The 24,297-nt window shown below is 38.4% G+C and overlaps 1 protein-coding gene across 1 annotated transcript; it reads right to left on the bottom strand.

The window, feature by feature from the left end:
- Nucleotides 1-3,064: 3,064 nt before the first annotated feature.
- On the bottom strand, nucleotides 3,065-22,562 carry SEC22B (SEC22 homolog B, vesicle trafficking protein). The gene is made up of 5 exons (XM_078451521.2): nucleotides 22,332-22,562; nucleotides 13,943-14,052; nucleotides 10,799-10,959; nucleotides 8,513-8,659; nucleotides 3,065-5,018 (listed from the first exon to the last, which is right to left on the bottom strand). The coding sequence occupies exons 1-5, from the start codon at nucleotides 22,404-22,406 to the stop codon at nucleotides 4,864-4,866; spliced, it is 648 nt and encodes a 215-aa protein (XP_078307647.1). The 5' UTR covers nucleotides 22,407-22,562; the 3' UTR covers nucleotides 3,065-4,863.
- Nucleotides 22,563-24,297: the final 1,735 nt, after the last annotated feature.

The raw sequence follows: 24,297 nt of genomic DNA, 5'->3' as shown, positions 1-24,297 counted from the left end.
CCCCTCCACCACTCATGCTCTATCTCTCAAATAAATACACTTAAAATAAAAAACTCGGGGCGCCTGAGTGGCTCAGTCAGTTAAGCGTCCAACTTCAGCTCAGGTCATAATCTTGCGGTTCATGAGTTTGAGCCCCGCGTCAGGCTCTGTGCTGACAGCTCAGAGTCTGGAGACTGCTTCAGATTCTGTGTCTCCCTCTCTCTCTGCTCTTCCCCAGCTCATGTTTCTCTCCTTCAAAAATAAATATTAAAAAAAAAAATTAAATTAAAAAAAATCAGTAAAAGGTAAAATAAAATAAGGTCTGAAAATAGAGTCAACAGAAGTTGATTTTGAAGCTCTCAATTACAGAAGCAAAGTTGGAGCATTACATTAACTCCTAAGCAAAAACAGCATCTAGGGAAGTGAAGTAAAATGGAATATAAAGTGAGGGGAAACTAGGGGGAGGCAGAGAACGGGTAAAGGACATAGAAGAAAAGAGGAGGTTTGCTTTTTGAAAATCATTTTGCTGACCTTTAAGTAAATCAGATGTAGAAAAATGGTAAATTAACATTGAGATCAAGTGAAAAAGGAGCAAATAAAGATGTATAAAAAACAAGGATGAAAAAGAGCAAACAAGAACACAAGAGCCAGAAATATCAAAAAGTTGTAAAGGGAGACAGAGAAGTAAATTAAAAAAAAAAAATTAAAAATCTAATCTAAAATATGGATTCAGTTACAGCACTTGAAATCAACTTAGTTAGGAGTGATTAAATTGCTTGAGACAGTTTTATACTGTTGGGTCAACCGTGTAAGAACAGGATGTTGACTCAATTTGTCCATTCTATTTCAAACTATGTCATACATGCTCCAAAATTTTCTTTGGGTACCTTTACAGTACACCTGTACAACCATGCTCTCTGCCTTTTTGCTGAGCTGTCTGCAGACAACCCGATGGGCTCTCGGTTCTGCTAAATACACCAACCAAAAGCCTTAATTGTGTGGCCACCAACATTCAAGCCCTTAGTTATGAAAACTCCCAAGACAGGAATTTAAATTAGGAGATGTTTTCTTATACATGATTCTTAAATACTGTGTATGAGAAAAGATTCTCCATTTGTTTTAATTTGCTTTTGCAAGACTTCCTAGTGACAAGTAGAGAATAGAAAATTTGAGATCCTTAAATGTGATTTTGAGGAACTAAGACCAAAGTTTTAAAATTTTTCTATAGAACCAGATCCCTGAATGTATTACAGGAAAATATTCGATAGAATTGGGGGGGGGGCGGTTTACAGAATTTTTCAAAAATACATCTCATTCACAAAGTTAGTTCAAACTGTAGAATTCTTCCAAGTCACCATAGCTGGACAGTTTTCAAGGCTTCTGGGTACTTACCTTTGAATTCCACTCCTACGTATCTGAGTACTTAACTGGGGATCATAGACCACTACATCGCGAACAGGCTTTGTGGGGCTCTTGAATACTCATTGTATGAATGCATGAATTCACATACACTGAACATTTCTCTGGGGTAAGGGCACATACCTTTCATTAGGTTTTCAAGATTTCCCAGAAAGCTTAATAACCACTAGACATTTAAATGAACAGATGTACAATGTGCCCCAAATACTACTATTTAACATTTGTGAGATTTCCTAATAAAAGCATGTTATGAAGTTCAGTGCCCTAACTACTACTTTGTAAAAGTAGTCCGCCACCTTCAGTCCCTAGGGCGCACAACCCTCAACCTGCTGTGACCTGACGTCTGCCCCACTCCTCTGAATGACCTCTGCCTGTATGACAAAGTTCCATAACTCTAAAATTCAACATCTCCTTCCGGAAAACAAAATACATTTTTGGAACTTATTTTGATCTCTTGATTGGACAGCAGAGTGGAGAAAAGCACAGAGTCTGGAGCCAAACTGACGAGGTTCGTATCTCAGCTGCGTCCCGTTCTAGCTCTGCAACATCGGGCGAATCACTTAGCTCTTCTGTGAGTCAGAGAAGCAGCCTTTGTAAAGTTTCTTCATTCGTATGGTGTAAACAGTACTTGCTTCAAAATGTGAATGTGAGATGTAAGAAAACATTGTCTGTATTACTTATTTGGTACCTGGGATAACTCTTTTCTTGAAAATGGCTTGAAACCCGTCTCCTAGGTCTCACTCTACCGTTGCTGCCTCCTCAGTTTCATCTCCCTACTTTCAGGCTCAGCCCGAACAGCTCTCTCGTACTTGGGCCAGAATGATCATCCGAAACCCTAAATCTGATGCCATCTCTTGTCACTGACGTTAGTGTACTATAAACTCGTTAAGCGTGGTAGATGTATCTCTTTATTACAGTGACCAGTCTAGTTCTTCCTCAAGGCTCAAGTGCCCAAACTCACCCAAGGAGTTGGGTTGAAGCAACAGAATTACAATCCCCAAAATGGGCCTCACTCTTTTACTCATGACTTTGCACAAGCTATTGACTCTTTCTGGAATACCTTATTCTTCTTCCCTTACAACACTCCTTCCCAAAGTAGGGTGTCCTTTCTTAATGTGCCCCCACTAGCCCTAGACAGTACTTATTACATTCTATTTTAGATGCCTGTTTAGATGCTGATACACTTCATCTAGTCAGATCCTCCCACTACCTCCAATAAAGAACAGAAGCGGGGGGGTGCCTGGGTGGCTTAGTCGGTTAAGCGTCCGACTTCAGCCAGGTCACGATCTCGCGGTCCGTGAGTTCGAGCCCCGCGTCAGGCTCTGGGCTGATGGCTCGGAGCCTGGAGCCTGTTTCTGATTCTGTGTCTCCCTCTCTCTCTGCCCCTCCCCGGTTCATGCTCTGTCTCTCTCTGTCCCAAAAATAAATTTAAAAAAGTTGAAAAAAAAAAATTAAAAAAAAAAAAAAAAAGAACAGAAGCGGAAGCCCTATTACGATAGTCTTGTTCTCTCATTTTTCAACCGTCGTAACATTAAACCACTTTCTCATTCCTTTCATCATTCTGCCCCCTTCTCATTTTTCAATTAACCACTGGGTTTTGGTAGAAATGTACCCAGAGAGATATGTGTACATAAAATAACTAGATAACAAAACTTCACACTTCAGGGAACATTCTAGAAGTATTTATTTCATTGCTGACCACTTGGTTGCTGCATGCAACTCTCAACAATGAGCTGCCGCTCTCCACTCCTATAGAAGAACCAGATGCTATGGTACCACTACTTGGGTTTTCAGACTGTCTGGCTTTTATTACCAACATCGTTACTTTAGGGACAAGCCTTTTAGGGACTTAAAAGCACTTATTCTCTATAAAAAGTAACTTCATGTTTCATGCACATACTCCAATTGGCAGATTTAGGTCCAAAATGGAAAAAAAAAAAAAATTATTCTAGTTCTGTAAATTATCAGGAATTTACAAGCCACTTCTTGTTCTAAGGAAATAGGGTTTTGTTTTTTACCTCTATCAGGAATCAGGACAGTAGCTTTGATGATCCCTTAGTTATAAAACTGTTTACTAGTTAAAGTTCTCTCCAAAGATGTAAAGAAAAGAAGTTGGCTCATTTTCCTGTACAACTGAAAGAAACGTGTGCAGTATGTGTAAGTTGTAGTTTATACTGTAGACCCTTGTGACAATATTTAAAAGGCCTATTCTCCCCATTTAAAAAATTCTACCTCGGAAGGTAAAAGGAAATCCCCATTATCCCTGAGCAAAAAGGGAAAAATCATAGGTACTTTTATTTGTTAATAGAAGCCACTGTAAATGAGTTATCTATCTCTAGAACATTCTCAGAGAATTTACATAAACTGAAGAAAGTACGAGGTGTTCTCAGAGACTTTCTCAGATGAATGTATCTAGTTGTTTGAGTAGTTGCTGTGTAAAAATTTAAATTGAACTACGTGGCTGAACATTTTCCATTTTGAAATTTGAGAATATCCTGAGAGGATGCTTATGGGACATGAAAACTACTGGGTGCGGAGGAATTTTTAAAGTGTCAGCAGGAGGAAACGAGAGGGAGGAAACTACAGTGGAGAAAAAGGGGGCAGGACAAAGCTGTAGTGATGAGCTGGGCCTTTCTTCCCATTAAGTCAGGGGTTTCTGATTATCCGTATGTTATATTTACTCTTATATTAATATAAACGAGATGCTGAAAAATACAATTAAGAATGTCCCAAACTAAATTTAAGTCTTTTAAGGAGTAAATGACAGAAAACATTTTAGCTTCTTAATCAAGGAGTGCTATAATATAATATCAAGGCATCTTAATGTAATTCGTTTAACCCTAAAGCAGTTGTGCAATAAGCAAAATATCATAAAAGGGAAACAACAAAGGCTAACTTCCTACAGGGGCCGACAGACAAGATCTTCGCAGCACAACAATTAACCTTCACAGAGTGGAGTCTTGTTTACAAGGCCCTCAAAAACTCAAGATTACTGAAAGTCACAAATGTCACCAACAAAAGGAATGTTGATCAGACAGAGTCAGAAAACTTCCCAAAGGGCTGCCTTTTCTGAAGGAATTTCAGACTGTTGCTAGCACAGGTTGGCTAAGCCAGATCTCACCGATGGCTCCATTAGAAAAGAAAATGCCCCGCTCAGTGCTGTTTTAAAAATGTAAAAACACTGGGAGGGGAAAAAACAAAAGAAAACAATCTACTGTTCCCTAGCATACACAGCTCAGCACCCAGAGAAAGCCTCTGCCCCCAAAAGAGACTTTCTACAAAGGGGGTAAGCTTCATTAAATGAGGTGTAACATTTCGTTTTCAGGACATGTCTTTTCTTGCAAGGTCCTTAGAGGCAGAAGTTCCACTTGGAATTCTAATACACATCTCTGTGAGCTCAGCTTCCTGAAAACACACACCTGCCGGGTTCTAGGTTCACCCTTGCCAGTGACTGGATTCACTACTTCACAGCCACCAGAATCGCACATACACTATTAACATGATGAAAAACACAGCTACCGCTGCAAGTTTGGCGTAAGTGGAACGCATGTTCAAGTACTTCGCATCCTGGCGGTATTTCTTGGACAGACTGGACAAATTGTTAGCCTTTGAATCCAATGCTGTTGAAGAGGAAAAAAGGAAAATGTTAATTAGTCACTGAAGTATTTTGTCTAATGTATTAAGACATAAAAATAACTTAAATGAGTGGCACTATGCCAAACAACCACGATGCTTATTTCATTTTTATTTTAAAGGTTAGGTTGTATATACTGATTAATCCATGATCCTGATGCACTGTAAAATCCACAATGCATTTTAAAGTTATCAGACCAGGGGCGCCTGGGTGGCTCAGTCGGTTGGGCGTCCGACTTCAGCTCAGGTCATGATCTCAGCGTTCGTGGGTTCGAGCCCCATGTCGGGCTCTGTGTTGACAGCTTGAAGCCTGGAGCCTGCTTGAGATTCTGTGTCTCCATCTTGCTCTCTGCCCCTCCCCCACTTGCACTCTGTCTCTCTCTCAAAAATAAATAAAGATTAAAAAAAATTATCAGACCAAATTATGTTCAGATTCTTGAGACTGTATAGCGAGGTGGTTAAGAGTGCTGGCTCTGACCTCAGAGTCTTTGGTTTAAATCTCAGCTGCACCAGCCATGTGACATTGGTCAATTCACTGAGCCTCTACTAAAACCCAGTTTCATCATCTACATAAAGTGAGGATAATAACACTAACTGTATCACAGGATTGTAAGTACATGAGAATGCCTGTGAAGTGAACACGATGCCTGTATATGATAAGACTGATAAATGCTGGCTGATAATAATCATCTCATCATCTTTTAATGGTCTAAATCTTATTCTCTCATATTTTGAAAAAAATGATAATCCATGTAAGATAAGACTCAGTAACCAGAAAACTCAATGAACCACAAACTGAGTACTGAGCTGTATCTCAAAGTTGACCACTCCCAAATTCCCAAGATTCTCCACTGGTAAAGACTATTATGATTCTACCAGAAATTATGTTTCAACAGACACAGGAAAGTTGTCTTGTAACTAAAACATAATCACAGGTGCTAGGAAGCCACCAACACCTACCAAATTAAGCTTTTTAGAACGTTTTACCAAGTTTTGTTTTTCTAAAAGACATTTGTAATGCTGTTATAACTGTTAGCTGAGCACTTAGAGAAACAGCCAGAGAGACACAAGCTAGACTGGACTAAAATACATGATATATTTTAATAATAAAAACAAATTCTTGGTGTGACATAAGTGAATTTTGGTCATTTTACTTCTTTAAATTTTTTTAAAGAGACTATTTTGCAACACGAATTTGTTTGTTCTTTAGAGAATACTTTTGGAATATTTGGAGTTGCTTAACAGAGACTGAATTGGTTGAGAAATGTGGTATTACTTAATGACACAGCCATGACAGCCACTTGTAAATTAGCAATTTGTTCTGTAAGAAAAACACTTAGTCACACAAGAAAACAGTTAGGAGATGAGAAATAACCATGACAATGCTGCGAGGAATTTTTCCAGCCAGTCTACTAAACTGGACACTTCACTGGACTGAGGTTTTTAATTACTGTGTCTATTGCTATATCCCCAGCGCCCAGAACAGGGTCTGGCAATACTCAGTGCTCAAAAAATAAATATTTGCTAAGCGGATCTAAATCTGCTGAGAATAACTGGGCAGCGGAACAAATATCACGTCGTATGAAATAAGCACTAGTAAGAGAATTCCTGCTTCTCCCCCACTTACTCTTTGTCTCTCTCAAAAATAAACATTAAAAAATTTTTTTTTAAAGATTACAACTGTACAGTTGACCCTTAAACAACATGGGTTTGAACTGTGCGAGTTCCACTTATACATGGATTTTTTATAGAATACTGTAGATGTATTTTCTCATCCTTATGATTTTCTTAATAACATTTTTTCTCTAACTTACATTATTGTAATACAGTATGCAATATGTGTACCATACGAAATAACATGTTAATTGACTGTCTATGTTATTATGGGTAAGGCTTCCAGTCAACAGTTGGCTATTAGTCGTTAAGTTTTTGGGAAGTCAAAAGTTCTATGTGGAGTCCCTGACCCCCACGCTGTTCAAAGGTCTAATGTCTTCTTTTTCAATCAGCACATCAGCTTTGTAGTAACCAGCAAAGCACAAGAGGATCCTTTTACACTTTTGGTAAACTGACCAATATACAAATTTTGGATTTAAGAAAAAGTCTTGTGCTGGTCTATTTTATCCCAGGTAGAAACTAAGTCTGTTATGATGAAAATTTACAGTCTCACTCACCCAAAATTTGATGCTTAAAGAGTGAAGCTACATGCTGGGACAACTGCTGACTACTGACATAAAGGTTACAATCTGCAGTTCATAATAAAGGAAAACCCATTTACTCATGTATGTCATAGGGTAAGTTCAAGACATACTCATGGAGGCATCTATTTGTGATCCTTACTGTGAAAGAAATAAAAGAAGTATATGAAATATATAAACACTACCTTTATGAGTACATTAAATACATGGGTAACATTGAAACATTAGGTAAATATATACATATATATATATGGTTCTTTTTTTTTTTAAGGCAAATTAGGTAAGTACACACGTACACACACCCATTACGTGCTTAAAAAAAAAAAAAGAACCGTTACACAGCTAAGTGCCTTAGGAGTTTAAAGGACAAAAGAGATTAACATGACGTGGGCTATCAGGACCTGGGAAGGCTTCTTTGAAGAGGCGGCTTGGCTCGTACCTAGATCTTAAGAACAGGTCCAGGATGGTGAGGAAGCTGACCTGGCTGAAGCAGAATGTCTGTGAACTAGAGAGCATGAAAGAAGTCTGCAATCTCCTTATCTTCCGTTACAGAGAACACAGTGCCTTGCACATGACAAGCACTCAGCAAGAACAAAAAGTAAGTTGAAACCAGACTAGATCGTATCTTGTAGTCACAGATTTTAAAAGTTTTTCAGCAGAGGAATGCCTTGATGAAAATGGCATTTTATAACATTTGATCTGGCAGCAATAAAGTCTCCCAAAGTGGCTAGTCAGGAAACCACTGCAGTAAATCTTTGACAATTTCCTCTCATTCTTCTTTTCATTTCCCTTAATTTATGTAAGAGATTCTGTAAATATTTGCTTAATGTTGTAAATATCTTGGTAGAAGTAATTGCTTCTGATATGGAATAGGACCTTCACACTGTTCCAACTCAACAAAAACTAATCATGCTGGAAAAAAACATATCATATACAAAGTTTTGTAATGTAAGCTATGTCTCTTGATGGTATTTATTTATTTATTTATTTATTTATTTATTTAATGAGAGAGAGAGAGAGAGAATGAATGAATGAATGAATCCCAAGGCGGGGCTCAGGCTCACCCGAGGCAGGGCTCAAACTCATGAACCATGAGACCATGACCTGAGCCAAAATCAGATGCTTAACCAACTAAGCCACACCCAGTCGCCCTAATGTAATCTATTTCTGAGAGATGAATTCTTAACAGTACTAGATAGAGTGACAGTGAAAAAGGTAACCCAAAATAAGCTATCGTTACCTGTGGACTGAGAAGCGCCCTACAGGACTCTTAATGTTTTACATACCTGAGAGTGCTTCTCCCCGTTGTAACACTTCTTCAATATTGGCCACCATGATCCTCTGTACATCCTGCAGTTCAGTGTTGATGGAGCCTAGGTTTCTCCGAGCACGGCTGTCAATGTAAAGCTTCTTGGTTTTCTGAATGTAGGTATCTAGAATAATGAAGAAAAGTGACCATTAACAACCTTGCCCATCAAAGTACTGGAGTAGGGATAGGATAACCGAGCTCTTGAATGAACATCAAAGTTTGAGCTTTGATGTTTTCATTTGTAAAATGTGAAGACAGATGACCATTCAGGAGAAATGTCCTCTGCACACCTTCAAATTTGAAGTCTTTGCTATCAGGGTCCTTATAGAAAGTAAGACCCACTATAGTAAGCCTTTCCTGAAAGCAGATTATTTTCAAACCATGCCCTGAGGATCCTCAGGGTTTTAGTACTTAACTCTATATTCCTGAAAAGGATCCTGACAACAATCTAGCATCACTACAGGTTCTGTCATTAAAAGTAGGGGGGAAACATGGTCTTAAAGTATTTTCTTTAACATGGAGTGCCTGGGTGGCTCAGTAGGTTAAGTTTCCAACTTTGGCTCAAGTCATGATCTCACAGTTTGTCGGGCTCTGTGCTGACAGCTCAGAGTGTGGAGCCTGTTTCGGATTCTGTGTCTCCCTCTCTCTCTGCCCCTCCCCTCCTCGCTCGCTCTCTCTCTCTGTCTCTCTCAAAAATAAATAAACATTAAAAAAAATTTTTTTAAGTATTTTCTTTAACATACATTCCTAATTTCACTCTGTTCTTAAACTTCAGGTAAAGCAAACATGTGGCAGGGAGTTTCCCAAAATACCACTATAAACTGCAGCTATCATGTTTAGACCATGTCTGCATTTCTCAAAACTATAAAAAGAATGACTTATTACTAAAGATTTTATTTTCAACTTTTGGCATTTTCTTAAGTGATATGTGCTGGATACCTTTCGTTTGCCTCTCTAGACCTCCTCTCCACCCTTCTGCACCATGCTTTTTGCCTTGGGCAGCTGACCTGCATGGACTACATCATGGGCTCCTGGTTCGGGGGGGGGGGGGGGGGGCTTCCAGGTTAGGTTCGACCAATGGGGGAGCCCCAAGAGTAGGGCAGGAAAGCAGGTAGTGATGTCAGGGTATTTGTTCCCCGAACCCCCCTCCCCCCACCCCCCCACCAAGAAGTCACCCTGGGCTGGCAGCATCCCTCCAGCAAGAGTAACTCCTCCTCTCAAGACGGCCTTCTCTATAAATTTTGTCCTTTGCAGTTTCAGAAACTGCTCCTTTCTCTTATCCCTTCAGGCCTGGGGATGGAAACAATTACTGTGTAACTGATCTCAGGTTACTGTACCTGCAGTTCACCTAAAACCCATTCATATATAATCCTTTAAGCTAATTTGAGTGTATCAACTATTTCTCGTGTGACCTTGATGTAGCAGTCTTACTGGTTTCTTGGTTTTACTGGACCTCTATTATCTTCAAAAATAAAATCTGAAAAACCAGACATTATAAAAATTATCACTTGGAGAGCTTGTAGTTATGAAATACTGGAGCGTTTTCCTAAAATTTTCCTTATTTCTAAAAAGTAAGATGACCAGTTAGCTAGCAAAATGGAAATACTTCAGAAATTCAGAAACAGTAAAACCAATTTAACTAAAAATATCAGTAATATAATCTAATCATACTTATTCTCACTTCCTCTAGAGTACCCAAAACATTTCTGTTGATTTATTGCCATCAGATACTTTACCAGTGATGAGTCTTTCTATAATTATTATACAAATATGGACACCCATGCTCACTATTTCTGCAGGTAGTAAATGCTGTCCCCCAATGCCATACCTCTTCCAGTAATTTTTTTTAACTAGAGGATTAAAAGAAACAAAATGTCATTCTGATTTCTATATTCGGACCTCCAGGAAATGAACCTTTCTGTGACTGTGCGTATGTGTGTGTGGTTTGGGGGAAAGAACTCAGCTACTACATGCCAACCAAATAGATCTTTAGGCACAGTTCTTGACTCTGACGAAGAATCAATCCAAATCACAAAAAGGGAAAAGGGTAACAAATTCTAAGGAAAAGACTCAAAGACCACAGAAAATTACTTGTGAGAAGCAACTTTCATTCATTCAAAAGCACAGAGGTGGAAAGGAAAAGACAGAACCCAAAACTTAAGTAGGTAAACATCAGAAAAAAATGTGTCAAAACTAATCAGTGGAACAAACAGCTTCTCCAAACTGTTTGCTCTCTTGATACAGAGATGAGGAGAAAACTTACCAAACTCAATAAAGGAATAGGGCCTAGACACAGTCGGCACCTTCTTCCCATGCTGTTCATCGAATTCTGAGTGCAAATCTTCCAGGTAGGCAAAAGCCAATTTCTTAGGAAAGGCAGCTTCACACAAAACCAAATAACAAACTCCCTGCTCAATAATGTAGCTGGAGAGACACAAAAAAAGAAGAGAAAAAGTTGTCTGTAGAATAACAATACCTCCAACAATTTGAAGCAGACTCTTCGTGCCCTACAGACTTTTGAACATATTCTAGCCTAAGCCCTTTGAAGCTAACTAAATCTGAAAATCAATTGCAAACCACAAATCCTTGGAATCAGAAAGCAAACATCTTCCCATTATGAGAATTATATTCCAAAAGAAGTACTTAAACATGTTTACAATTGTTTATTATATAATCCAGGTAAAATATCATAATACCTAAGACTTTTTCTTGAAAACTCAAGAGTTGTGACTCCATCTACCTTTTTTAAAATTTATCCATTTTTGAGAGAGAGAGTGTGCATGCCTGCATGCAGAGAAGGGACAGGGAGGGGCAGAGAGAAAGGGAGAAAGAGAATCTCAAGCAGGCTCTGCACTGTCAGCATGGAGCCCAATGCAGGGCTCAAACCCACAACCCATGAGATCATGACCTAAGCCGAAACCAAGAGAAGGACACCCAACCAACTGAGCCACCCAGACACCCCCATCTAACCTTTGATTACGTATGGAAATTAGTATATACATATTTAAACTCTTTCTAGCCTTAAGAAAAACAGTGGAAATGGAAACTTTTGTGGATACTTCATAGTTGGAAGTTAATGCCACAATGTTTACTGGGTACAGATAATGACCTTAAGATAAATAATATTCCCTAATTTCCAGGCCGGAACTTTGTATCAACTGTCCAATACAAGAAATTATCCAATAACAGAACTGACTTCCTCCTATAAGAGGTGCTCCCTGGCACTCTGGAAGGGGCTATATGGCTAACGTGTCTGAGATGTCTCAGAAAGAGATTAGGTTAACTCTGTGATTTTCAATGTCTCTTTAGCCACAGGACTCTTTGTTTCAGCAATAATTATATTCAGAAGATCAATATGCACACGAAATAAAATCAGGTCATTAGTTTAAGTAGGACTTCAAGGGCCCAAAGCATTACACATACCCCTATACCTACCCTTGCTATGTGGCTCCTAAGGCATCCTAGGACCCCACAGAGCATAGTTTATAGTGTATTATATGACCTCTCAGGCCCCTTAAAATGATGATGATGGTGGTGATGATAATGATACTGATGTGTTTGGGCATCTAAATCAACTGGTCTCCTTATCTTTAGTCTAGACCATCTTCTAAACTACAAGTTTTATATAACCATATAAATATAACCATATTATTCTGCTTAAAAACTCTCAGGGTTCTCTAATACCTATAAAATAAAATCATACTCCTTGGTATAGTATTTGTGGCCTCCAAAGCAGGTGTGGGCCACATTCCATCATACACCCAATATGCCAAACAGCATGCTGCTCTCCAAGTTTAGGTTCTTTCAAGTCCTCATAGATTTCTGCTTATATTTCTCTGTATTCTCCCTCCCTCTATCCCCTTTCCCCAAACTTGCTCCCTACAAATGGGAATTTATTGCTTCCTTCGCTCTACTCCCAAAGCATGTCATTTATAAATGAATTACAGCACTTCTTGCCCTCAGGTATAAAGTTTAGTTGTCTGTATATGTGTTTCTCTCTGCTAATAAGATAGAGGCAGAACTTAATATACGGTCTGGTAAAGAATAAATCTTTAAAATACAACTCTTAGATTGAAATAAAGGATGAGATGAAATTATAAAGGAACCCAACAAGAGAAAACCTCTTTTCAATTCCATTAGGAATTCAATTCCATTCCCTAGATCTTTTGTTCCTAATCCATGATAGAAATAAAGATACTATATATAATTATACATATAATTAAGTGTCTATATTTTTTGATGTTGAAAATTAGATTTATAGAAAATGTTTCATATACTACATTCTTTTTTTAATTTTTTTTTTAACGTTTACTTATTTTTGAGAGAGAGAGAGTGAGAGCAGGGGAGGGGCAGAGAGAGGGAGACACAGAATCTGAAGCAGGCTCCAGGCTCTGAGCTGTCAGCACAGCTGGGGGGACAGAGCCCAACACGGGGCTCGAACTCACAAACTGTGAGATCATAATCTGAGACGAAGTTGGACACTTAACCGACTGAGTCACCCAGGCGCCCCACATCCACTACATTCTTAACCAATAAGCCAGGGTTTTGTTTCGATTTTAGTTTTGTATACTTGCTTGTTTCTGATGAGTGGAAAATTTTCCCCTCCCTTTAAAAAGGTTAAACAAGGCAGGTCCTTCCCAGGTCTATATTATCTTAGCATCTGAGGTCCTAAAATAGCAAGGATTATTTAGCTAATCCTTTTTTATTTTCCTCTGATCTTCCTGTCCTCTCTTTTTTAATCCTTTCTGTTTTAATCACCCTCAAACTTGACATGTATTAAACATTTAATACCAATTACTTGCAGGAATTATTTGAGCCCTTTCTCAGTTATATGCACTAATACCACTGATTGTGATGCTCTAAAATTATCTTTTATAATTTTCCTTTTTCTAACAACTAACATTTACTGATATTCTCTCTGTGCCAGGCAAGATGTTAAGAGATATAAATAGATTCCCTAATTATTCTCACAAACTATGACTATTTCCCCTATTTTATAGAGGAAACTAAGGCCCTAGAGAGGTATATGTGGGTTGTTCAAGGTTGTCTTGTTAGTAAATGTTTGAGCAAGAGTATTAACCTACAGACATCTGGCTCTAAGAAACTCCTAAAGCAAAAAACTAATCTATTATTGCACGATGGGTATAGCATTCATTAGACAGAGGATAAAACAGGTTAATTTACTGTATGCACAGGATAAAACAGTTAATTTATTGTATGCAAATTGAATAAACAAACCAAGATTTCAGTTTTGCAGAATTAGAGCCAGGGAAGTTCCTTCCATGAAGAGACTGTATTTTTAAAATATTCTTTACTTTTGAAAAATTGTTAGCATTGTTCTCAGGTGTTACTTAAATTTACTGTATTTCATACTTAAATGATCACAAAGAAATAGGATTATACTCACTGGAAAGTCATGGCGCCAGCTTCCAAGGTACATCTGGTAGGGGACTGTTCATTCAATTTGCGAAAGAGTTGCTTAGCCTGACTCTGGTACTGTTGAAGGTCCCGGCCAGACTGAAAGAAGACACCTTCATTTAAGAATTTTCCACACAAAAAAACAGCCATAACAATTAGTGAGAAGCATTATATAATGAGAACACTATGTAAGTAAGGTCCTTCATTAAAGGTTAATAAAATACAGGGGCCCCTGGATGGCTCAGTCAGAAAAGCACGCGACTCTTGATCTCAAGGTGTTGAGTTTGAGCTCCACACTGAGTATAGAGATTAGTTAAATAAAGAATACTTAAGAAAAATTTAAAAAATCCAGGGGGCCTGGGCGACTCAGTTGTTTAAGCATCGGACTTCAGCTTGGGTCACAATCTTGCAGTTCACAAGTTTGATCCCCTCGTTGGGCTCTGTGCTGACAGCTTGGAGCCTGGAGCCTGCTTCAGATTCTGTGTCTCCCTCTCTCTCTGCCCCTCCCCCACCCTCTCAAAAATAAACATTAAAAAAAATTTTTTTAAAGAAAAATAAAAAAGGTTAATAAGATTCATTTTTTTAAAAAAATGCCCTACTTTTATTTTTATTTATTTATTTATTTTATTATTTTTTTTCAAATTTTTTTAACGTTTATTTATTTTTGAGACAGGGAGAGACAGAGCATGAACAGGGGAGGGTCAGAGAGAGGGAGACACAGAATCTGAAGCAGGCTCCAGGCTCTGAGCTGTCAGCACAGAGCCCGACGCGGGGCCAGAACTCACGGACCGCAAGATCATGACCTGAGCCGAAGTCGGCCGCCTAACCGACTGAGCCACCCAGGCGCCCCATAAATGCCCCACTTTTAGAGGAAAAAAGAAGATCAAACCCCTAGTTGTTCAAGAAAATCACGTTATTTGTACTTCTCAACTGCCTTTAAGCCACTCTTAACTTTCAATCCAGTGTTCTTTCCACTGTTAGGTCAGTGGAAATGGGTCCTCCTAACCCCTTTCACTTGCACAATTATTGGTACATAACTGCACAACATGTTCTATACTCAGGAGAAAATCCTGGGAACAACAGACTGGTGAATTTCATTTTTATCCTGGAATATCAAGCAAAATCTTCCACTAAGTGTTACAGTATTAGCATTTAAGCAAAACTAAATGTATGCACCCATCACTGCAAATTACTAAGAAGACTGTAACTCCAACTGGGTAAAAATGAACAAGAGTAAGGACCAAGATTGAAAAGTCAAATATTCTTTACTGAGTGAATAGATTTGGTTTCTGAGTTTGGAAAGAAAGAGATATATACATACAAAATGCAAATAACAATATTCAGATGATAGAATTACGGGTATATTTTCTTGAACAATTTTTAAATAGTTTAATAATTTTTTTTTATTTTTTTTAACGTTTATTTATTTTTTTGAGACAGAGAGAGACAGAGCATGAACAGGAGAGGAGCAGAGAGAGAGGGAGACACAGAATCCGAAACAGGCTCCAGGCTCTGAGCTGTCAGCACAGAGCCCGACGCGGGGCTCGAACTCACGGACCGCGAGATCATGACCTGAGCTGAAGTCGGACGCTTAACCGACCAAGCCACCCAGGCGCCCCTGTTTAATAATTTTTTTAAAAAGGAAGGAAAAAAGCCTACTGAGAAATACCAGTGTCATCTCAAAAGGAAAACATCATACCTCATTCACCTATTCAATCCAAAAGGCAAAGAATGGAACAGAAAGCAAATATATATTATTTATTCATCCACATACAGGGGCAGGAGCTCACTTTTGCCATGTGATAGAAAGGAATTATTTTATTTTGGATTATTTATTTTGGATTAAACAATAGAACACAGTCTCTTCTTGACAGATGTTTAATAACTAAATGCTTAAATTTAAAAAGAATTTATTTGAGGTTCTCCCAAGGACTGGATCTGAGGTCTGACTTTTAAAAAGTGCAAAGTGAAATCTTAAAATTCTAGATAGTGAACCACTTAGCTAACAGTAAAAATAAGGAAGCAATGATAAAATTGTGAAAGTGGCAGATAAGCAAATGTACAAGTACAGGATCCTAAGCCATATGTAAAATGACAAACTGGAGGGGCGCCTGGGTGGCTCAGTCGGTTAAGCGTCTGACTTCGGCTCAGGTCATGATCTCACGGTTCGTGAGTTTGAGCCCCACGTCAGGCTCTGTGCTGACAGCTCAGAGCTTGGAGCCTGCTTTAGATTCTGTGTCTCCCTCTCTGTCTGTCCCTACCCCCCTCTCTCTCTCAAAAAAAAATAAACATCAAAAAAATTTTTTTAAATAATAAACTGGAAATTTAAATATGAATAAGGAAGTAAATTAGCATGAAGTGAACCAGGAGAGTTAGGTAGAGTCCACTAGAAGTATCACTTTATCTTATTTAGCACTGTCCCTATGGCAATGATTTGTTATACTACTCTAAAGAAATATTTCTATATTAATATATATGTATATTAATATATAATATATATGTATATATTAATATATATTTATGTATTAACAATACTAGACAATAATTAGCATAATATACATTAACATTATTATATTAATCAGTATCGCATATTTTTTTCATGGCTGATCTGCTAGTAAAGGAGAGTGAAAACTACCATATGCTTTGAACTAGTGCACAATATCCCGCATTCCCTAAATGAATGGTACTTGCCAAATTGTTTGCTTCACCAATGCCATTATATGTGGCATTTGGAAGAGATCTGACCCCACAGCAGTAGACAGAACAGATGTAAATAAAGTTGGAAATGTTACTAAAGTGCCAAGGAATAATATCCACATACATCAATGATTTTTCAACCTTGGCTTTACACTAGAATCACTTGGGGGTTGCACAAAAACTAATCAAGCCCTATCTCTACCTCCAAACCAATTAAATCAGTATCTCAGAGGTGGAACTCAGAAATTGGTGTTTTAAAAATAACCACAACCACAGATGTTAAGTAAAAATGTTTTTGACAACTAAAGGCAAAGGAACCAGGTGAAGAAATAAATGGCAGAAAAACTGTCAGTCAAATAAAGACTGCTATAAATCCTTTGACTTTATAAGAAGCATTGTAAACATCACTGCAACCAAAGAGAAAGAGACTAACCACTGTACGGACTACAAGAAACTATGGCCGAAAGCATGCTGCAGTTTCGGGGATCTATAATGACACTGAGATTACACAGAGATTGTGGCACGCCAACCAACATTTTACAGTGCTGGTTCCATCAGCATCACCGTTCCCTGAGAACACAACACGGGCGCAATCTTTCTGGTAGGTATTTTTGCAATATGTATTAGAAGTTACAAAATTTTACATATTGTTTTAGCCAACAATTCTGTATCTTTGAAGATATACATACACATCATATATGTTAAAACAAACAACTACAAATGTATATAAAAATAAAAAACAAATGTTCAGTAATTGGATAGAAAATTGGTTAAATAACATATTTATACAGTGGCATATTCATACAATGGAATATTATACAGCCATTAAAATGCTGTATAATACTTAATGATATGAGAAGATACTCACTACACACTAAGTGAAAAAAAACTAGGTGGAAGTCTTACAGCATTACCCATTATTTAATTTTATACATATACACACACATACAGAGATTAAGGTTTTATGTTAAAATGTATACAATTTAAGTAAAGATTTTGGTAATAATCACCATTAACATTTTGGTCCTTTTGTTTTTCCTTTTTTACTGAATTTTCTACAATAAGCGCAGGCTAGTTTTGTAATGGGGAAAATTGTTCATTCACCCATTCCTGTTTATTGCATATTTGTACCCACAAATACATACAATTCTAGTCTGAACTTTAAGAAAGGCAAAATGGAACTGGAAGGAAAATTTTCAGAAATAGGCAAATTAATGAAATTAAATGAAAGCACTCACTTTCTGTCAGCCCCGGTTCTAAACACTTTACATAATTTAACTCTAATAAGCTTTACAACTACCCTATGAGGTGATTAGAATCATTACGCCCATTTTCTGTATGAGAAGTCAAACTTGCCCAAGGACAAGAGGCCAATAAGAGGAGGGGTAAGAATCTGAAGCCAGGCAGTCTAGCTCTGGAGTCTGCGTTCCTAAACATGCGATAGCACCTCTACAATTAAAATTGCTTCGGTGATAGCAGATCCACTTTCTGGGTGATCTTACTATTTCATATTAAATCTAATTCATAGGAAATTCTCAGGAAACCGTGATCAGAACTGGCAGCTCTGATCTAGATCTCACAAAACAACATATTCACCACTGTACAGACAGAACCTCAGTTTGCTTTCAAGACTAAAGTCACAAAAGGCCCACAGCCTCCAGACTGCCTAAAAACAGATTAGATGTCCTCATTCTGTTTTCCACTTCATCTACAACAGACTTCATGAAGCTTATATACAGTATAATGGAAAGATGTGTTAGCAATCCGATAATGAAATGGATGTGAATGGACAATTTCTGAAACTAATCTGCAATAGTGTATTTAGGATTTGGTTCTATATATATATATAATATAACAGGTACAGGGTAGAAATTTCCCACACAATCACAACACTTTTTATTGCTATCACCTAGGACTGCTGAACAACTAACTATATCAAATGCCACCTTTTGTCTTTATAGGAATGTTTAGCTAAGCTCTTATCATTTTAAAATCCCTGTTGTACTTGGCTGGTCAAAGGCCAGCAGCACCAAGAACCAACCATTTTCCTCTAAAAGCAATTACAGTAAGGTGACTAATGAACCCTCAATAATTGGGGGAGCAATGCAGTTTAAAATGTACAACAGACTATCTGCTTTTTTGGTGCTCCCTGCTGAATACTTGGTTAGATCAAATATCGTCTTCAAGTCCACAGAGCTGGGGCAAAATGAAAGGAAAGAGAACACCTTCATTTTGAGGTAGAACACAAAGGTAGATGAAGAGATGCAAACATCCAAAAAGTAGAAACACACCAGAAAGGTAGAAAGAAAGGAAATAGAATATCAGAGAGTCTAGGTTTGAAAAGAAAAGTTCATCTCTCTACCGCCCTAGGCTGATACTTCTAGTTGAGCACAGAGGAAACAGTGGATGAGATACTCTGCCTACATCATTTTTTGAATTTTACTCTCCACTGTATTATCTGAATAACTGTTCACCTCCAGTAGTAAGGCAGCTTATACAGGACTAGCACTAGTAACATATGACATCTGTTATCAGTGTAAATAATTGAAAAAGAACACTGAATTACTTGGCCTGAACAATTAAAGTACTTGACTACAGAACTATTTGGCTGAGGGGTGCCTGGGTGGCTCAGTCGGTTAAGCTTCCGACTTCGGTTAAGCTTCTGACTTCAGCTGGGGTCATGATCTCGCGGTTCCTGAGTTCGAGTCCCATGCTGGGCTCTGTGCCAGCTCAGAGCCTGGAGCGTGCTTCGGATTCTATGTCTTCCTCTCTCTCTGCCCTTATCCCACTTGCACTCGGTCTCTCTCTCTTAAAAATAAACATTTAAAGAAATAAAAAGAAATAAAAACTATTTGGCTGAAATAGCCATTTCTTGAAAAGTTATTTTTAGACTCCTAAGAAGTAGATATATTATCAAAAAGTCTTAGAACATGGCTGTAAAGTGTACCAGTTAGGCACTAAGGCTCTGGTCTGAAGTCAGACAAATACTGATTAAAAACCAGTGGTTCTTGAGGCGCCTAAGTGGCTCCGTCGGTTAAGCGTTCTCACTCTTGATTTCAGCTCAGGTCATGATGTTGTGGTTCATGGGTTTGAGCCCCGCATCGGACTCTGCATTGATGGTGCGGAGCCTGCTTAGGATTCTCTCTCTCTCTCTCTCTCTCTCTCTGCCCCTCCCCTGCTCTCTCTCTCTCTCTCTCTCAAAATAAATAACCATTAAAAAAAACCCAAAACAGTGGCTCTTAAGCCACTCTGGCTTAAGTGGCTCTTAAGCCAGGGTGACTCTGCCCTCCCACCCCCAGATCACATCTGACAATGTCCAGGAATATTACTCAATTGGAGGTGTGGAGGTGGTGGTAGTGCTATTGGCATCTAATAGGCAGAGGCCAGAGTTACTAGCATACATCCTACAATGCACAAGACCGTTTCGCACAACAAATAATTATCTGACCGAAAATATCAAGTGTTGATATTAAGAAACTGATGAAAAATTCCATTTTACTACTTATTCGCTATGTGGATCATACAAAAAAACCTATCGTCTCTATGCCTCAGAGCTTCCTTGCCTGTAAATGGGAAGAATACCACTAAACTATCCTAATATGATTGGTATGAAGATTGAATGAAATCAAATACTTGACAGGCTTTAGCACAGTGCTTGGCATGTAGTATGCATTCTATAAATGTTCCTTTTACTATTAACATAATAAAAATGAGTCTAAGACTCATAATGTAGATATTAAAAATCGGGGAAAGATTTTATCATTCAAAGCCTAAATTCCTAAAGGAAATAATTATGGAATTGCCATCACAAAAATATTCTTGTGGAAAATTTCTTTGTCAATTAAACAAAGTAACCCATCTTGGTAGACCAACACCTAATTTGGAATTAAGAAACACATAATAATACATCAATTACTTTTTCAATAAAGTATCAAGGCAGAGAGTAAGGAGCTACTAATATTAAGTAGACTTTCAAATTCACTTTGTATTCTTTGCCCACACTGAAATCTAATGCAATAAACTGAACAGACTCCTCCCTGGGAAAAACCATTTCTCAGTCAAACTACATATATACTTTAAGGAAAATTTCTCCACACTATCTCCCTTGCTCAAGTCACGTTCCTGCATTTATTTTAACAATTTCACTCCTTCTGCAGAGTGGTCCTAGAAAATTCTTAACAAATTGAGAGAAAAGAAAAATATTTCACAATTGAATATTAAGGGCACATTATATTTTTCAAATTTTATATAAATGATTAGACTTTGTCTTGCACAATAAATTGAAAATACTTCACTTAGCAGGATCTGCAATTTTGTGATCTGTATTGCTACTCTCCTAAAAGTGAAAATAAACATATTTCAAAGTCAAACCTAAAAAGGCATAAAACCAAATAGAAGCTTTCCTTATTACTAAACAACACTGTCAGCTGAGAAGTCATTTCTTCTGGGAAGACTTTCCTAATCTCCCAAAACCAACCTAGATACCTTTTCCATGTTCAACCACAGAGCTTTCTTCCTCTTCCATAGCAATTATACTATGTTATAATTGCTTATTTGTTTTCTGGCTTTTCCACTAAACTGTAACCTCCATGAAAGTAGGGGCTGTGTCCTCTAACCTGTATAATCACCATGCTTGACACAGTTGATGTGCTTAATAAGGGTTTTGGGGGTTTTTTCGTGAAAAATCCAACAGATATGTGCAAAATAATTTTCTAGAATTCATCTTTTTTTTTAGGCCTTGAGTTTTTTTTTTTTTTAAACTTAGGTTGTTCGAGAAAGTAAACTAAAATTGATCACTTTAAATAAATTACATAAATTTCATTTTCAGCCTCCCTTCTTCAGAGATCTCCCCACCTTGCTCCAGAAATCTGTCTCACACCAGAACCTTCCCTTGTGATTCTAAGGCACAAAGCTTACTTTTCAAGATATTTGAAGCTGTTGTTTTTAAATCAATTCAATACATTTTTTGAGCACTTATTAGCATAAAGCTGCTGCCGTAAAAGCTATGAGAAGCACAAAGATCATTAAGACCTGTCGACTGCCTCAGAGGAATCTCAATTTATTGAAAGACAAAAGAAAGTAGCAAAATAAAGGTACAAGGCGTTAACAGAAATATAACACAGAAGTTATAATCCCAATAGTAGGAATTTAGTAAGGCTTACTGGAGGAGGTGGGAATTGGACATAAACTTGAAAGAAAGTACTGTACTGAACTTCAAACAGGTGTCTATATGTGGCAATATTATCTCACCCACTTTCAAAAGATGTCATCAGGATAGGTCAAGGATCAAGTGCCACAGTGAAAGAGGTTGAAGAACTTGGGAGCTGATTTCTCCCAGGACCGGTTAGCCTCAACAGCAGCAGAAAAACAGAAATCTCGAATTTTACCAAAGTCTCTAAGAGTTACACAACACTGGGTGATCACAATCAGTCGAACCTATCCCTACGCCGGAGCGTCTTTCTACACAAAAAAAACAGGAAAGGCAAAAATCTACCTCCGCCTTCAGGAAAGATTTCTTCTAACAAGTAGTTTCTCCACTGCCAAAAGATAAAAAGAGCAGTTCAGAGGGGTCGGGAGTGCACGGGAGGTCGCAAAGGTCGTCTGCGTTCTAAGAAGAAATCCGGTACTGAGAGCACAGAGCTCTGGCAGGGACTTGGGGGCGCGGGGATAGAACAGCTCACCTGTTCGTCCTCCTGCATCGAGGCGGCCAACGGGAGCCCGTCCGCCACCCGGGCGATCATCGTAAGCAACACCATCTTCACAGGCTTCGGGGACCCAACACTGGCCCGGCGGCCGCAGACGTTCTCCCGACTTCCTCCGCCGCGACCGCAGTTACACCTCTATCTGAGTTCCCGAAGATCCAGCTGCCTGCGTCTCCGCTTCCCGCTGAGGTGGCCGGAAACAAGCCTTGGTGCTCTTCACTACCGGTCCGCGGAATTGACTTCCCTCCGAGAACCGCAACCGCCAGAACACTGGTTCCGCAGTCTCTCCTTCCGTCTTCCAAGACCCCGTGCGCTTTTCTGGTTAGGGGCCTTGAATACGCCTTGACCCTTGAGGGGGTATGGCACACAAATTAAAACAGAATTTTCTAGTTCCTGAAGTGCGGGAGGGGGCTGGGAAAGATGGGGGGAGTTTATGGGTACTTAGATGAAGAGTATATGTGAAAACACTTTGAAAATCAAGCTCTATGTTTTCATATTTTTCTGTTTTATATATTACATATTTTATACATAATATTTTCTGTATTCGTATATTTCTAGGCAGAGATTTTTGTCTGCTTGGGGTGTTTGTTTGTTTGTTTTGCTTGTTTTTGTTTATGCTGTATCCACAGATCCTTGAACAGTTTCCAGTAAAAAATAAATATCTATTGTATCTGAAAAAAAAAAAAAATGACCAACTATGGGACCTCAGAAATCACCAAATCAGTCGCCCTTCCAAAAGCTGGGATCTCTACTACACCTGTTATCATAGGTGGCAGGATAGCCTTGCTAGAGCTTCTAGAAACTGGGCATTCACTCCCTTTTGGAATGATCTCTACAGAATTCTACTTGAGGAAGTGTTACCATCTCTCTTTTCTTTGGTGTCCCTATCTCTAAAATGGGGATATTATCTGCCTCTCAGGATTTTTGTGAACAATAGATGAGAAAATGTAGGTGCACGAGTTTCATAAAGAAAGAAGTTATACAAGTGTTGTATTTATTATTACTTATATTAATAACTACTCTTCATTAAGCATTTACAGTTGGTGTTTGCATTAATAGAAACAGAAAGTGCTTTAGAGATAAAAGTTATTTAGCCGAATAACCCAGTGAGATTGTTTAATATTAGGTTCCCCCTTTGTAGGTGGAGAAAATGCCTCAGAGAGTAACTTTTCCAAGGTGACACAGCTAGTAAAATTGGGAACAAAATTTGAGCTGAGGCTGAACTCCAAAGCCTGTGTTTTTATTTTTGTGATGCAACTCTGTCTTAATATTTATCTGTAGGTGAAAGAGCTCATGCTTACATTACCTTTCATACAGCTCTACAACTGTTAGGAGAAAACTAATATTATTTTTTTGAGAGGCTTTTGGGAGGTACACCCAATGAGACCTAATGACTGACTCCACACAAAAGATGAAGGACTGGGATATAGACAAGACAAAGAAACCAATGTTACTATTAACAGAGACAGTGAGAAAGTGAAATGGAAGGCAATCCTTGTGTATATGGTAGCCTAAGCTGGTAAAATCATAGTATATTACATTTAGAATAGCCCATATATATAACTTAATCTAAGTTCCCTCTCTCCCACCTAACCAGGATATGTCTTCCCATAGTCTCAAATGATGGTTATTCATCCTCTACTGGAATAATTCCAGTAATGAGGAATTCACAATACAAATATTTTAAAGAATGGGGGCGCCTGGGTGGCTCAGTCGGTGAAGCCTCTGACTTCGGCTGAGGTCATGATCTCATGGTTGGTGGTTTCCAGCCCCACATCGGGCTCTGTGTTGACAGCTTAGAGCCTGGAGCTGCTTCAGATTCTGTGTCTCCCTCTATCTCTGCCCCTCCCCTGCTGGCACTCTGTCTCTGTATCTCTCAAAAATAAATAAAGGTTAAAAAAATTTTTTAAACAAATATCTTAAAGAAGGGTAGTGCTTTGTGGAT

This window comes from Panthera onca, chromosome C1, assembly GCF_046562875.1.
Source record: "Panthera onca isolate mPanOnc1 chromosome C1, mPanOnc1 haplotype 2, whole genome shotgun sequence".
NCBI classification, from domain to species: Eukaryota; Metazoa; Chordata; class Mammalia; order Carnivora; family Felidae; genus Panthera; species Panthera onca.
The sequence above is the reverse complement of the archived record's forward strand: the minus strand, read 5'-3'. Positions and strand labels throughout refer to the sequence as shown.

Excerpts from the sequence above, each read along its gene's own strand:
- SEC22B (XM_078451521.2), bottom strand. The coding sequence starts at position 22,406 with ATGGTGTTGCTTACGATGATCGCCCGGGTGGCGGACGGGCTCCCGTTG. Across the intron at positions 10,960-13,942 it reads GCTGGCGCCATGACTTTCCA|CTACATTATTGAGCAGGGAG; the intron begins GTGAGTATAATC and ends GTGTCTCTCCAG. Across the intron at positions 8,660-10,798 it reads CTATTCCTTTATTGAGTTTG|ATACCTACATTCAGAAAACC; the intron begins GTAAGTTTTCTC and ends TCATTATTCTAG.